The 14,030-nt window shown below is 44.5% G+C and overlaps 1 protein-coding gene across 7 annotated transcripts in view; it reads right to left on the reverse strand.

Annotated features, from left to right (window-relative positions):
• The window catches only part of DNM1 (dynamin 1), a 103,568-nt gene that overhangs the window by 69,817 nt on the left and 19,721 nt on the right, over positions 1–14,030 (reverse strand). For all 7 annotated transcript variants that reach the window (XM_077835693.1, XM_077835694.1, XM_077835692.1 and 4 more), the window contains exon 2: positions 1,163–1,236. In XM_077835693.1, coding sequence (XP_077691819.1) covers positions 1,163–1,236 — 74 coding nt within the window. The remainder of the gene's footprint in view (positions 1–1,162; positions 1,237–14,030) is intronic.

Below are 14,030 nucleotides of genomic sequence, written 5' to 3' on the forward strand. Positions count from 1 at the left end.
CAGTCAACCACACACCTCATTTGGAACGGGACATACGCAATCAGACAGCAGCGGAGTCTCCCCCCCCCCCCCCCAAAAAAAAAATTTTTTTTAAAAGCATGTACAGTGCTGTGTTAAATGTAAATATTCAACAAGGTAAGGAAACTGTTTCTGTGCTTCTTTCATTTAAATTAAGATTGTCTTTTTCTTTTGCATCATAAAGTTTCAAAGCTGTATTAAGTTAATGTTCAGTTGTAAACTTTTGAAAGAACAACCATAATGTTTTGTTCAGAGCTACAAACATTTCAGAATTATGAACAACCTCCATTCCTGAGGTGTTCCTAACTCTGAGGTTCTACTATAGTTACTAATCCTATGGAAAGCTGACTGCTAGGGTTCTCCAGTCTTATCTAGGTCTCATCCATTCAGTAAATCATAGCTCTGCAGTCAAGGGAAAGCCAGGAGGATCTTGGTGAAGCCACCTAATAAATTCAGCACAAGCTGATGAGAAGCACTTTGCTCCTGAACATTTAATGCAGCCTAGATTTTAAATAGGCTGAAATGAAAGTACTATTTTTATGGGAACGTATTCCAAGTTGCTTTCTCACATTGAGTAGTACCACTGATTTCAGTGGGACTGCTCTCAGAATAAAGCAGAACTCATGCTGAGTACAAGTATCAAAACCTGGCTCCTAGTGAGTTTAGTGCTGGCAAAAAGTGCCAAATTGACAGCCTTGTGGACTGTTGTCTTCTCTTTCCCACAGAGCAGGGATAGCATGGCAAGGTTCTGACAATTAACTTTTATCCCAAATTGGAGGGGCCTCTTCTAGGAGTGAGCAGGGAGTTCATCTCCATGTCCCATTCAGTCCTTGGGTTCTTCTCAGATTGTCAACAAGTTTGCCAATTTTGTGTCAACTGTGGTGGTGGGTTTTGTGATGTGGACATCTGTCCATCAGGAAACAGAGTGAGAACCACACAAAGTGTGTAAGATTTTCAGTATACTCTGATTATATTCCTATAGATCAGCCATAAAATTTATTAGAGGTTGGCAATGAATATTTTTTCTGTCTGGGATATAGCAATACAGAAAATGTTGGTGTCTGCAGAGAGGGAAGGTTGTACCTCACTTCATTCCTTTGTGCTATGTGCTGGGTTAGGATGGGAGTGGAGATGGCTCACATACCTGTTGTAGAGTTTACCAGCTGCAGGACCAGTGGGCGTCTGGTGACAATGCCTGATCCACGGGGCAGGAAGTCCCTGAAATAAAATAGGAAGTTTTTGATGAGTGATGGCTTCCTTTCTTCAATCTTTTCATGGCTTTGCTGCCTTTAGAAATTCAGAGATTCTAAAGCAGAGTGTCTTAGCCAGGGAAAGAGAGCAACAAAATTCAAGGCATTGGAAAACAAAACACCGTCCCACCCCCCCTGAAAAATAAAGGGTTATGGGGGAGATTTCCAACAGCTCCTAAAGGATTTAGGAGCACAAGTTCCCCTTGAGTCAATAGGACGTGTGCTCCTAAATCCCATAGGCATTTCTGACAAACTCCCTAAAGGTATTCTTATTAAACTGATTTCCACAGAGCTCTACCTCAGCTTTAATACTCTGCAATACTGGGAGCATGGTACTGCTATCGCTCAGAATGCTGGAGAGGCCTGCACCACCACCAACCCTGCTCCAGAATGCTGGGAAGGCCAGTACCCTCTTCCTCCCGTCCCCCCGCAGTGAACGTGCAGTATTTCTGTGTCAATCTAATGACGCTCCCTATAATCAAGGAGCAGATACCTTGATTTGGAGGATGAATGCAGGTTTAACCCCCCCCAAAAAAAATGGAAGGGAGAAATCCAAGCAACATCTGAAATGCTTGGTGCCTCCTCAGATGCTGTAAGTGCAGTGTTACCCTAAAGAGGGTTGGGCTAGTTAGTGAATCACGCAAGCCCTGCACTCTGGATTTAGAGGAGAGACTGCATTGCTCAAATATGGATACGGCATATGATCCTTCTGGAACAAAATCCATAGCAGCCAAGGGCTTGCCTCCACCCAGGCCTCCTCCTCCTGACTGACTGCTCAGAGCCAGGAACTGCTGCCAGGTCATCAGCAACAGCAGCTCCTTCCAAAACCAATTCACCAAATGGTAAAATTATTAGAATACAGGACATTTCAGGGAAGGAAGGAAGCCTGTCTATATCCATTTCCTAATGCTGACTTAGCAGCCACAGCTCACAAGCTTTTTTTTTTTTCTTTTTCATCCAAATACTTCTCTCTCTTTTTAAAGCTAGGCATGCTTATTGCATCCACTGATGACCTTGCTAGTTTATGGACAGATTTTGCTCTCAGTTGCATCTGCTGGATGCTGAGCTCTTCTGAAAATCTGACCATTTTATTTCAATGCCTAAATGGGGACGATGTTCTTTTGAAAAATCAGGCCCCTATTCCATACATAAGATACATTCTTTGTGAAGAAATCCTGCCTACGTTCCATCAGTTCTAGGCCCCAATTCCCCCCTCCCTTAACGATAGTTTGACACTAGTGTAACATCACTGACTTCAGCAGAGCTACTCCTGATGTACACTGGCATGGGCGGACAGACCCCAACACTTTAAGTCCTTGTTCTTGTCCTGCTATTGGAGAGAAGGTTAAGAGAGATGAGATAGTCTTCTGTTTCAGTCACTAGAGTGAGACTCAGAAAAACTGTTTTTAATTCCTGGCTTTCCCACAGACTTCCTGTGTGGCTTTATGTAAGTCATTTCACTTCTCTGTGCCTCCATTTCCCCATGTGTACAGTGGGAGTAAAAATAATTTTCCTGTCTCAAGGGCTGCAGTAAGGATAAATTCAGTAAAGCCTGGGAGGTGCACAGCTACTCCCATGATGGGAGGACAGAAAAATAATTAGATAATCCTTAAATCCAATAGCTCTATATAATAGCAGGTGAATATCTGTTGTCAATTGTAATGTAATTGTAGTGTAAATCTGGAGTAACACCATGGAAGTCAATGTAGTTGCACTAGATTTACACCACTGCAACTGAAAGGAGAAAGTAACCCAGTCTCAATATTCCAGTCCTTTCAGAAATCTATGGTTCACTGAAGTCTTCTTTTCATTTCCCCTTTCCCAAAGAATACAGCCCTAGTTTCTCTATTCCACTGGGATTACAGCTAAAACCTTTGAGTCTCTGTATCATTCTAGGTGCTAGCTACTGCCTAGTCTCCATTTATATAAAACATTGTGGGCAATATTCCCAATAAAGTCCCACACTAGTGTTACAATAATTGCCTCTGACATTATTGATGTCAGTAGTTATATGTCCCAGAACTGTATTGAGTTGTTCTTTTTAATTGTGATTATATGATGAGTGAATGATATCATATTACTAGACAGTCCCTTCTCCAAAACACTGGTACAATATATAAGGGCCTGATTCTGCCAAGCACCTTGTGCAAAGTGTCAAGTACCCTAAATTCCCACGTAGTAGAGGGAGATGCAGGCCCTGAGCACCTTTCAAGATCAAGCCCTAACTGAACAAAATTGCTCTTCATGCTGATCTTTGTGTCTCTCTGCCCTGAAGCCTGCTTACTATTCATACTTTATATGGATATGGTGTGTTTAACCTTATACTCTGCCCTTTGATAGTTTTTTATCCTAAGATCTCATATTGCTTTAAAGTTGTGAATTCAAAAAGCCTAACATTACTCATGTGGCTTGTTTGGTAGAAGAATTTTTCAGCAGTGCATTCGGGGTGCCGGACCTTGTGTCCTGTAACTGTGGTACTGCCTCCGCTTAGGCCGGGTTGCCCTAGAGTAATAGAGGTACCGTTGGACTTCCTACTACCCTGGAGGCTAGCTTGACACCTTCTTGGCTTGGTAAGACCTGCCAAGCATATGGTTCATCATACTTCACTGTCGAATCCCGTTCACCCCCACACCAATCCTGAGGTAGGAAGGTAGGATTTTGTGGGGGATTACTCCCGTGAAGTAGGTAAATGTTTCTCCAGTTTTACAGAGAAGGAAACTGAAGAACATAGAGTTTATAGTGAAAAGTTTCCAGCTTGGGAGTCTAAAGTCGTCTACACAGGGAAATCTTGTTCCAATGAGATTATCCTACCAATAAATTTCCCCATGTAGACAAGATCTAAGGTTAGTCACCTAAATCAGCAGTCTGACTTTAATCTATTTGCCTGGGTGAAAATTAGCACAATTTGGTCCCTAATACAAAGAGAGAAATTTGGACCCCCACCTCTATATTAGCAGAGAATATGTGGAGTGTAACCTATTGACTTTAACAGGAGTCAGGTGGCTCTAATGCTGCACAGCCCTTTGAAAAAATAGCAAACAGTATCATGCCAATGAAAACAACTTCATGAAATTTACACCGAGAAAATGTAGAAGGCCCTTTGGCTGGTTGTTTCAGTGATGAATATTATTTCCTCCTTGACTACCCATCTGCCTATTTCCCTCTCTGCTGACTTCTGGACAGATTCCCTCTTCCCACAATATGCCTGTTCCTTCCCCCTAGCGCTTGTCTTTCTGGCAATACACAGTGCCCCTCCTGCTTAGGGGGAGCCCATTCCACTGGTGGAACCCTACAGCTAAATGGTAAATGCTATAGCTAGCTGGCTGCAGGCGGAAGGCAGGGTGAAGAATGTCTGTCTGCCTCTTGCAGCAGGTTTAATAAACTGTTCCTGTAAATGAAGTACACTAACAGAGGCAGTGCAGCACTGACTACGCGCTTACTTAGCCCTGGTCTACACTAGGACTTTAGGTCGAATTTTTTACTGAGTGGCCAGAGAGGTTGAAGTGTTCTCCTAACGTTTTTGAAGGATATAATTCCTGATGTCAGATATGTGTCCATTTATTCTTTTGCGTAGAGACTGTCTGGTTTGGCCAATGTACCTGGCAGAGGGGCATTGCTGGCACATGATGGCATATATTACATTGGTAGATGTGCAGGTGAACGAGCCCCTGATGGCGTGGCTAATGTGATTAGGTCCTATGATGGTGTCACTTGAATACATATGTGGACAGAGTTGGCATCGGGCTTTGTTGCAAGGATAGGTTCCTGGGTTAGTGTTTTTGTTGTGTGGTGTGTGGTTGCTGGAGAGTATTTGTTTCTGGTTGTGGGGCTGTCTGTAAGTGAGGACTGGTCTGTCTCCCAAGATCTGTGAGAGTGAGAGATCATTTTTCAGGATAGGTTGTAAATCTTTGATGATGCGCTGGAGAGGTTTTAGTTGGGGTCTGAAGGCGACAGCTAGTGGCGTTCTGTTATTTTCTTTGTTGGGCTTGTCCTGTAGTAGGTGACTTCTGGGTACTCTTCGGGCTCTATCAATCTGTTTTTTCACTTCAGCAGTCACCCCTTCAGTGATAATATGCTACAGAGCTCTGAGCAATGAAATGATGAGGGCATTTTAAGTTCTAAAACAAAGGAGACCCTGGTGTGATATAAAAGCAGTGTAATCTCTACATCTCATTACATGAAACACTGTACAAAATGTGGTGTCTGAGATATTAAACAGGAAGGTGCTGTCTTGAACACGACACAAAGTAGAGTGAAGAGAATCTTATATTAACCAAAAAAAATTTTTTTTAATTGTATTTAACGTCCCTGACAAGAACTTAGAAACTTTCTGACTTCCAAGGCTTTTGAATGGGAGCTGAATTTTCTCCATCCTACACTGCATCGTCAGCTTAGGCTTCCTGCTGGGAAGTATCACTGAAATGGCAGTGCACCTCCCCGCCCCCACCTCCGCCCCCACTGAATGAGAGAGCAGTCCTATTCATATAATGGAGGTACTGATTTTCCATATATATTTGATTTGATTATTGGCTCCTACAGTTCCACAGAACGAAGTTTAAGGTACCAATTTCAGGTAGCCATCTATATCCATATGTTCTATCTAGTTCCATTCAGAGAAATATAAGACTATGAACAAAGATATGAGATAATGAAGGAGGAAGCCCTCCTTGCTCACATGGTGCAAAATAACAACTAGGGACGTGACCTGAGATAACACTCATTATAATACTTCGCACCTTTCATGTCCAAAGTGCTTTCAAATGTTCATTATCCTCACAACAACCCTATGTTTGTCATATTTTACAGAAGGGGAAACTGAGGCACGACTGCTAACTGACTTGCCCATAGAGGAAATGGATGAGAGTGCTGGGACTATAGCTCAGGAGTTCCTGGTTCCCAGGTCTACATTTAGATTGTTATATCACCCTTCCTACTCTCATACAGTAGAGCACTAGCCTGTGATGGGCAAATTGGATTAAATGACCTAATAGGTCTTGTTCACCTCTAATTTCTATTCCAAGACAAAAAGGCATGTTAAAATAAGATTAGGGTTAAGAGTATCAGTAATTTAAAAGTTAAAAACATTAGAGGGACCTATTAAATATCCCCACACGAATAATTGCAAACCCATGAAATTCATAGTTAAGGCTCAGGGGATCCCTGAGTCGGACTGCAAAATGCAAGAGCTAGAGAATTGATTGGTTGTAATTGTGCATATCTGGGTGTGGTGTTAAGCAGAGAGTGAGCAGAAAAGGAAGGAAGCAGTGGGGAATTTGACCCTGGAAGGAAGATGAGACACAGAGATGCTTATGGGCCCAGTACTCTTTGGAAAGGCAGTCTTGGATTTCTGAGCAAGGAATCTGTCTGCTGTTGTTAAGAGTTCAGGAAACAGGACTTTGTGTATGCTCTTTGTAAATAAACAGGATTGCACCAAACAGATACCCAACTTGTATCACCAGTTTCTCTTCCTAACAGAAACATCTCTGCTGAGGCAAAAAGGGGCAGGAGGTGATTATTAAAGCTTTGCATGAGGGAATAGTACCCTGATGCCTCAATGATCTGATTCATCACAGAAGGGGCCACATCGGGCATATTGTGCTCGGTTCTGATGCTTTGTTGTAAATAGGATATCTTAGAGAAGATACAGAAGAGAGCAAGAGGAATGATAAGGGACTTGGAGAGAAAAAACACATACTTAAGACTGCTCCTCCCATTCTTGCTAAAAGTGGATTCATTTGCTGCTCTAGTTGTGTGAATTGAACTGTGCTCAGTCAGCAAAGATCAGTGACTGTCCGTAACAGCGGGATTAAATGTCACTACAATGGATACAATATCTGCAGCGGACCAGCCTGTGCTCTTGTGACCCTGCAGTTCTGTGCACTCAAGTATTTGCTTCAAGGCTGTTGGATTAGAAAGAGAAGACACTCAATGGCTGAACCAATATAGAGGAATACCACAGCTCCCTCCTTACAATGGAGGAGGAATAGGATCTGTTGCATTTGAGTGTCCCATTTCAACATCTTCAGTCTGCAGTAGAGTTGAAACTTACACCTCTCTGTCAGTTCCCTCTTTCTCAAAGTATGTAGGAGCCATGTCTACTTTTAGCTGCCCATCATTTAAATAAGGATGTACAGACCCTTTGATGCTTATGAAGGGAGTCTTCCCAGGCCAGTAATACCCAATTTCAAGTTTGCCTACAAAAATAGCTGTGGAACAGGAGAGAGATATTATCACTAATGGGGTGGGGAGGAAGTGGTCTCAGGGAACTTGACTAGATCATATTGCACATCAGTGGCAGTCAAGAATAGAATCCAAATCTCACAGAACTTCAGCCAAACTTGTGAGCCAGCTGGTTTACATCTTCAAAATGGCATGTGGTAGGTGTAATGCATGATACATGCAGACACTGTGCTCAGGAGTCTAACAAACTATTTATTTTATTTAATAGCATGAGAAATCACAACGCCATACAAAATAATAAATCCTATAGGCATTTCCCTGCATCATTTTCTGCACCACTCCAGAGTATTCTTTGGGCTGAGGTCAGAGTCAGCTGGGGCCACCCAGCATCCTTTTGCTATTGCAGTGCATGGCTTGTGTTCTCTCATCAGCTCGCTGTTGCTCTCTGTGACCTCGGCTGATTCGTCCTGTTCGCCTTTCCTGCCCCAAACTTCTAAGAATTTAGGTGTATTCTTATCACTTGGCTAGTTATAGAGGTATAAAAGAAAGAATCAAAATCACTGTCTGCCGGTGTAAGGTCCTTCTCTTACTAGGACAGTCTGAGGCCCTGTGCTTAGGTGAAGATCTTTGGCGAAGCAGCAGAGGCAGCCATAAGCTGGGAAGCGAATGGTCACCTCCTCACATTCCAAACTAGTCACATTGAAATAAGGTGCTATTGGGCTGTTAGGAATACAATCCTGTCCTGATAATGCCTGTCGCCTTCAGAGAAAGGGAAGTGCCTAGAAGATGTAAAAGGAAACTTAGTTTGATAGCATCCTGTCTGGCAAGAACTCACTTATCAATAGCTGGGATGTGAAATTCTCATTTCTTTGTTGTTCTATCATTGTAGTCTCCATTTCCCTATTGTTTGTCTGTATAATCTCTGTCAGGTTCTGTGATTGTTTCTGTCTGCTGTATAATTAATTTTGCTATTAATTTAAACTAATAAAGGTGGTGGGATATAACTGGTTACATAATCATGTTACAATATGTTAGGATTGATTAGTTAAATTTCAGTAAAATGATTGGTTAAGCTAAGCAAAACTCAAGTTTTACTATATAGTCTGCAGTCAATCAGGAAGTGGCTGGGGGAATGGGAACAGGGAATGGGGGTAGGGAAATTGGAATCATTTTTTGCTAAGGGCAGGAATGGGAACAGGCACACAGGTAAGGCTCTGTGGTGTCAGAGCTGGGAAGGGGAACACTAAGGAAGGAAACTGGAATCATGCTTGCTGGAAGTTCACCCCAATAAACATCGAATTGTTTGCACCTTTGGACTTTGGGTATTGTTGCTCTCTGTTCATGCGAGAAGGACCAGGGAAGTAAGTAGGTGAAGGAATAAGCCCTCTAACATGAGCCTTCCCCCTGAGTCCTTTTTAAAACTTCTCCTTCGTCACCTGGCAATTCATGAGCTGTAGCTCACGAAAGCTTATGCTCAAATAAATTGGTTAGTCTCTAAGGTGCCACAAGTACTCCTTTTCTTTTTGCGAATATAGACTAACATGGCTGCTACTCTGAAACCTAGAATTCATAAGCCATACAGATCGATTTCCCAAATTGCCACAGAGGGTTATTAACCATTGGACCAATTTACCTTGGGATGTGGTAGATTCTCTATCGCTAGACAAGTTTAAATCAAGACTGTAGGTCTTTCTAAAAGAGATACTCCATTTCAATCAGAAATTATGGGTTGAATGAGGTAATCGCTAGGTGAACTTCTCTAGCTTGTGTTATGCAGGAGGTCAGAGTAAATGATCATAATGGTCCCTCCTGGCCTTAAAATCTGTTAATCTAATCATTTGAAGGAATATGAGGTTGCAAAACAAACTCGTTTTCCACCCCAGAGCAGCTTGACCTGATTACATAGATTCCTACTGGGTATCTGATGTGTTTTAACTCTTTGGTTCTGACACTGGGGAGCCTCCCTAAATTCAAAGGGTTTGATGTTGCAGAGCTCCAGTAGCACCTTTTGAGCACAGAAAGCCACTAAGGGCACGTCTTCACTGCCAGCCGCGGCACAGAGCTGGGAGAGCACTCTCCTATTGCTCTAAAAAAAAAACCCACCTCCACAAGGGGCGTAGCTACCAGCGCTGGTGCACTGTCTACACTGGCACGTTACAGCGCTGAAACTTGCAGCGCTCAGGGGTGTGTTTTTTTTCCACACCCCTGAGTGAGAAAGTTGCAGCGCTGTAAAGTGCCAGTGTAGACAAGCCCTAAGCCAGACAGGAAGCCACAGCCTCCTCTCCAGCAGGCTGTCAGCTTCTCCCCGCTTCTTTCTTCCCATTCCTACCAGGATATTACTACTTCCAGCCAGCATTCCTCTAAATCAACTATCGTTACCACCCTCAACTGACTAATGCCACTGAAGCTTCTCCATGCCCAGCCAACACAACTCCATATCAGGTAGCTCTTCTCAGTTGACTATCACTCCTCTTCAGCACCTCTGACTCTTCCTCTAGCCACCCACTTGCCTCTCTCATTGACCCCCTTCTTTTTGCTGCTCCTTGCTTCCCACTGCCTGCCTCTGACACACTGCTTCTGTCTTTCCCCCAGTGTCACCCCTACTTCTCTCATTTGCATCCCCCACTTCCGCCTACATCTGTCCTAGGTCCTGCCTTTCCTCATCTGCTACTGCTTTCTCCCACAATCATGTCCTCTGGCTCCCCAGTGCTCTTGTCTTTCTCCGATGCCTTAGACCAGTGGCTCTCAACCTATTTATCATTGTGGGCCACATATGCAGGTCTCTGTGTGTTATGTGCTGTATCCACACAATATATATACTATGCGTATGGCCCTGAGGATGTCACATGGGCCAGAGCTGTGTGCTGATTGGGCTGTAAACCACCCACAGGTTGAGACAGTGTGTCCAGTGGATCCCTCTGGCTGATAGGGTTAATCCATCACAGCCTATTAGAACACATTTCTTATCTGCATAATATGGTACCACTGCTACTTGTGTGTGTAATATGGTACTGGCAACACAATTAGATACAATGGGTCTTTAGTGTCATAGAATATGTGAATTGTACACAGAAATAGTCACATTACTGCATACAATGATTCATTATTTCAGAATACTTGAATGCAAATAGTACTCCAAATAAAGTCAGAGATAATAATTCATGAATGTCAGAATACACATGACAATGGAAACAAAATTAGATACAATGGGCCTCTCCTTTCACTGCCTTGCATCTTGAGTCACCATTTACACCAGTGCAAATTGGGTGTAAAACACTCATTCTGATCTGATGGCATATATTAGAGGTTCATGGATTAATTTGCTCAGCCAGAAATAACCAGAGGTCAGTGGTGCCCCTACCCTGAAGAACACCCTCTATACCAGTAGCTGAGGAGGCTGGCATAGAGGTGCTACAGCAGCTCTGATGCAACCCAAGTATTCTCCTTACACAAGGAGAATCTCTACGTTCCCAGTATGTCCAGCTTTCTGCAGCACTGGAACGGGGCTAGAATCTGGCCCAGTGAGACTCACTTAGACCAACTTACATCCAACGCATAAGGGAGTCTAAAGCTTGGTCTACATTTAAAAGTTGGGGGGCACACCCCCACCCTTGACTGACATAGGTGTGCCTTATGCCCCAGCCATTCTGTACCCTTGTAGTGGCCCGGGGAGCCATTGTAGCAGGGGCATAAACTAGCCTGCACCAGGGTCTGAACTGACACAGGGATGAGTTTGCCCTATTGACTTCAATAGAATTATTCACACTGCTGTAAATCCAAAGTCAATGATGTTAGTCTGGATTTACACTGGTATTAATAGCAGAATCAGGCCTCATGGTTCTCAATGACTGGGATGAAGGTAGAGATGGTGCATTCCTTACCCATATGACACTGACACATCCCTGCATAGAACAAAACCTAAATACACAAATAATTGTATTGTGCCTTCTGTCAGGGTAGGCTGCATCTATGGTATGGCGGTATGCCAGGATAGCTATACCTGTATAGTCTCCATAGTGCAGACATACCCTTAGTCAGTGTAATTTACTGACAAAGGAGTCAGAAGGAGGTGTATATTAATTTAGGGAAAGGACTACTTTAATTTACACCTTCTTACACCCTCCCTCTATCTTCGTTTGTTGCTACATTCCTCTCCCCTGGCAAGCTCTGACACCCTGCAAGCTTGCTCAGGTTGTGTCTTCACTGCAAAAAAAACTGCGTGTATACAGTGAGAGCTGGTCTACACTGGGAATTTACATTGGCATAGCTATATCTCTCAGGGGGTTGAAAAAGCCACACTCCTGAGATATGTAGCTATACTGACCTAACCCATGGTATATAGGCAGTGCTACGGTCGATGGAAGAATTCTTCTGTCGACCTAGTGACTATCTCTTGGGAAAGTAGGTTATCTATGCCGATGGGAGAACCCCTTCCACTGTAGCATTTCAAATGTAGACACTTAGACCTAAGATAGCTGACTTGAGATAGCTGTCTCAACGTAAAATCCTAGTGGAGACAAGGCATTGCAGTTTTTAACCACAACTAGTTACATCAAGGTAAAAGTTATCTGTGCCTTGTCTCCAGTAGGATTTCACAGTGCAATTGGTAACTCAGTGTAAAAACTTGATTTGGCATTGAAGATGGCCTCAGATGCATGTCCAAAACTGACCTTATGATTCTATTATTGGAAGCTTTTTCTGTGTTTCATTTCCTTACACTGTGGCAGATGTGCAGGATATTTGTGTCTATAGGAGCTCTATCACCCTTGCTGTCTTCCCATCTCTCTCAAATCACGTATATTTCATTTGGAAAAACTGTGTACAGACAAAGTAAATACACACATACAAACTGAATAAGAACTAGCCATATCTTATTACAAGCACACAAATGCAGTACCTCAGAGAAGAATAACTACATCTGAATTGCACATCTCTTTTGTGATGGGGTATAAAGTCATTCTCTAGGTTACCAGTTTAAAAGCAAAAAGAACAAGGAGTACTTGTGGCACTTTAGGGACTAACTAAGGTGCCACAAGTACTCCTCATTCTTTTTGCTGATACAGACTAACATGGCTACCACTCTGAAACTTGTCACCAGTTAAAAGCAAGTGCAGGTCAGCAATGAGCTAAAGCTAGGCTGCCAGATGGCCATTATGTGAAATGTGGTCTGTTGCAGGGTGAGACTTACCGCTGCAGCACCTCCTGTCGGTCATCCTGGGAATTAACTCTTCAGCCAGGAGTGCCCTCTGCAGGCCAGTGTCTTGCCTGCCACTGGCCCCCCGTGTCCCTCCCAGACCCTGGTGCCCTCCTCGTCAGGGTTCCACCGCAGCAGTAACCCACAATCCGAGTCTCCCCACCCAGGAGATCCCCCAACCATCTACCCCCACCTTCCCTCAGTGGTCACTGCCAGTCACCATCTAACCCCTTTGTTCCCTGGAGCAGACTGCCGTCTATGAACCTCTCATCATCAGCAAGGGGGGGTTGGACCCTCTGCAGCCACAGTATCCTTTCATAGGCCTTTCACTTGACCTGCAGCCTGGGGCTTTGCTAGGCTGGAGCTCCCCAGCTCCCTCTACCCTTCCCCAGCACTACTCCACCCTAGGTACCCTTCTTAGCTTCCCAGGCAGCCAGGTCCTTCTCTCTAGAAGACTAGAGAGAGTGTCTGTCTTCCTTTCTGGGCCTCTTATAAGGGCCAGCTGGACCTTGATTAAGCTGGCCACAGCTGTGGCAGCTTTCCCAGTCAGCCTGCTTTTCCCATTCACAGCCCTCTCCAGGGCTGCTTTAACCCCTTCAGGGCAGGAGCGGGGTAGTCACCCCGCTACATGGTCTCAGTCTAATTCCCAGTGAACAAGTGTCTGTGGTGTGTCATAGGCACCCAACTTCTCCTAGTGCTGGTGGGTACTTGAGCCCCACCCCCACCCCGACTCCACCCCTGCCCTGCCCCCATTCCAACCCCTTCCCCAAAGTCCCTGCCCCAACTCTGCCCACTCCCTGCCCCTATTGGACTCCTTCCCCAAATCCCCACTCCAGCCTCCCCTCTTCCCTGCCTCTTCCCCTGAGCACACCGCATTCCTGCTCCTCCCCACTCCCTCCCACAGCTTGTTACGCTGTGAAACAGCTGTTTCGTGGCGGCAAGCACTGGGAGGAGAAGCAGGGATGCGGCATGCTCAGGGGAGGAGGCGGAGGTGAGGTGACGTGAGCTGGGGTGGGGAGCTTGGCTGCCGGTGGGTGCAGAGCACCCACCAGTTTTTCCCTGTGGGTGCTCCAGCCCCGGAGCATCCAAGGAGTCGGCGTCTATGGGCACAACTACCACCATTATAATTGGCACTAAATGACATCTCTGCTGGCAGCCTCCACAAAGAGGCCAAGGACTGAACTGACTATGAAGAATGAACTCCCCTCTAAACCATAGGAGTTCTCTCTCTGTGTTGGGGCCGAAGCACAATTGTAGGAAAATTTTTGCTCTGTGCTGTACTTTTCTGGGAATGCATGGAGGATGACAGTAACCAGGTTGCCAGTCTGTCACCATCTACCCGTAATAGCTTCACACTAGAGGCTGGACCTTTTCCCTAGCGCAAGCTG

This window comes from Eretmochelys imbricata, chromosome 16 (genome assembly GCF_965152235.1).
Source record: "Eretmochelys imbricata isolate rEreImb1 chromosome 16, rEreImb1.hap1, whole genome shotgun sequence".
Taxonomy (NCBI): Eukaryota; Metazoa; Chordata; order Testudines; family Cheloniidae; genus Eretmochelys; species Eretmochelys imbricata.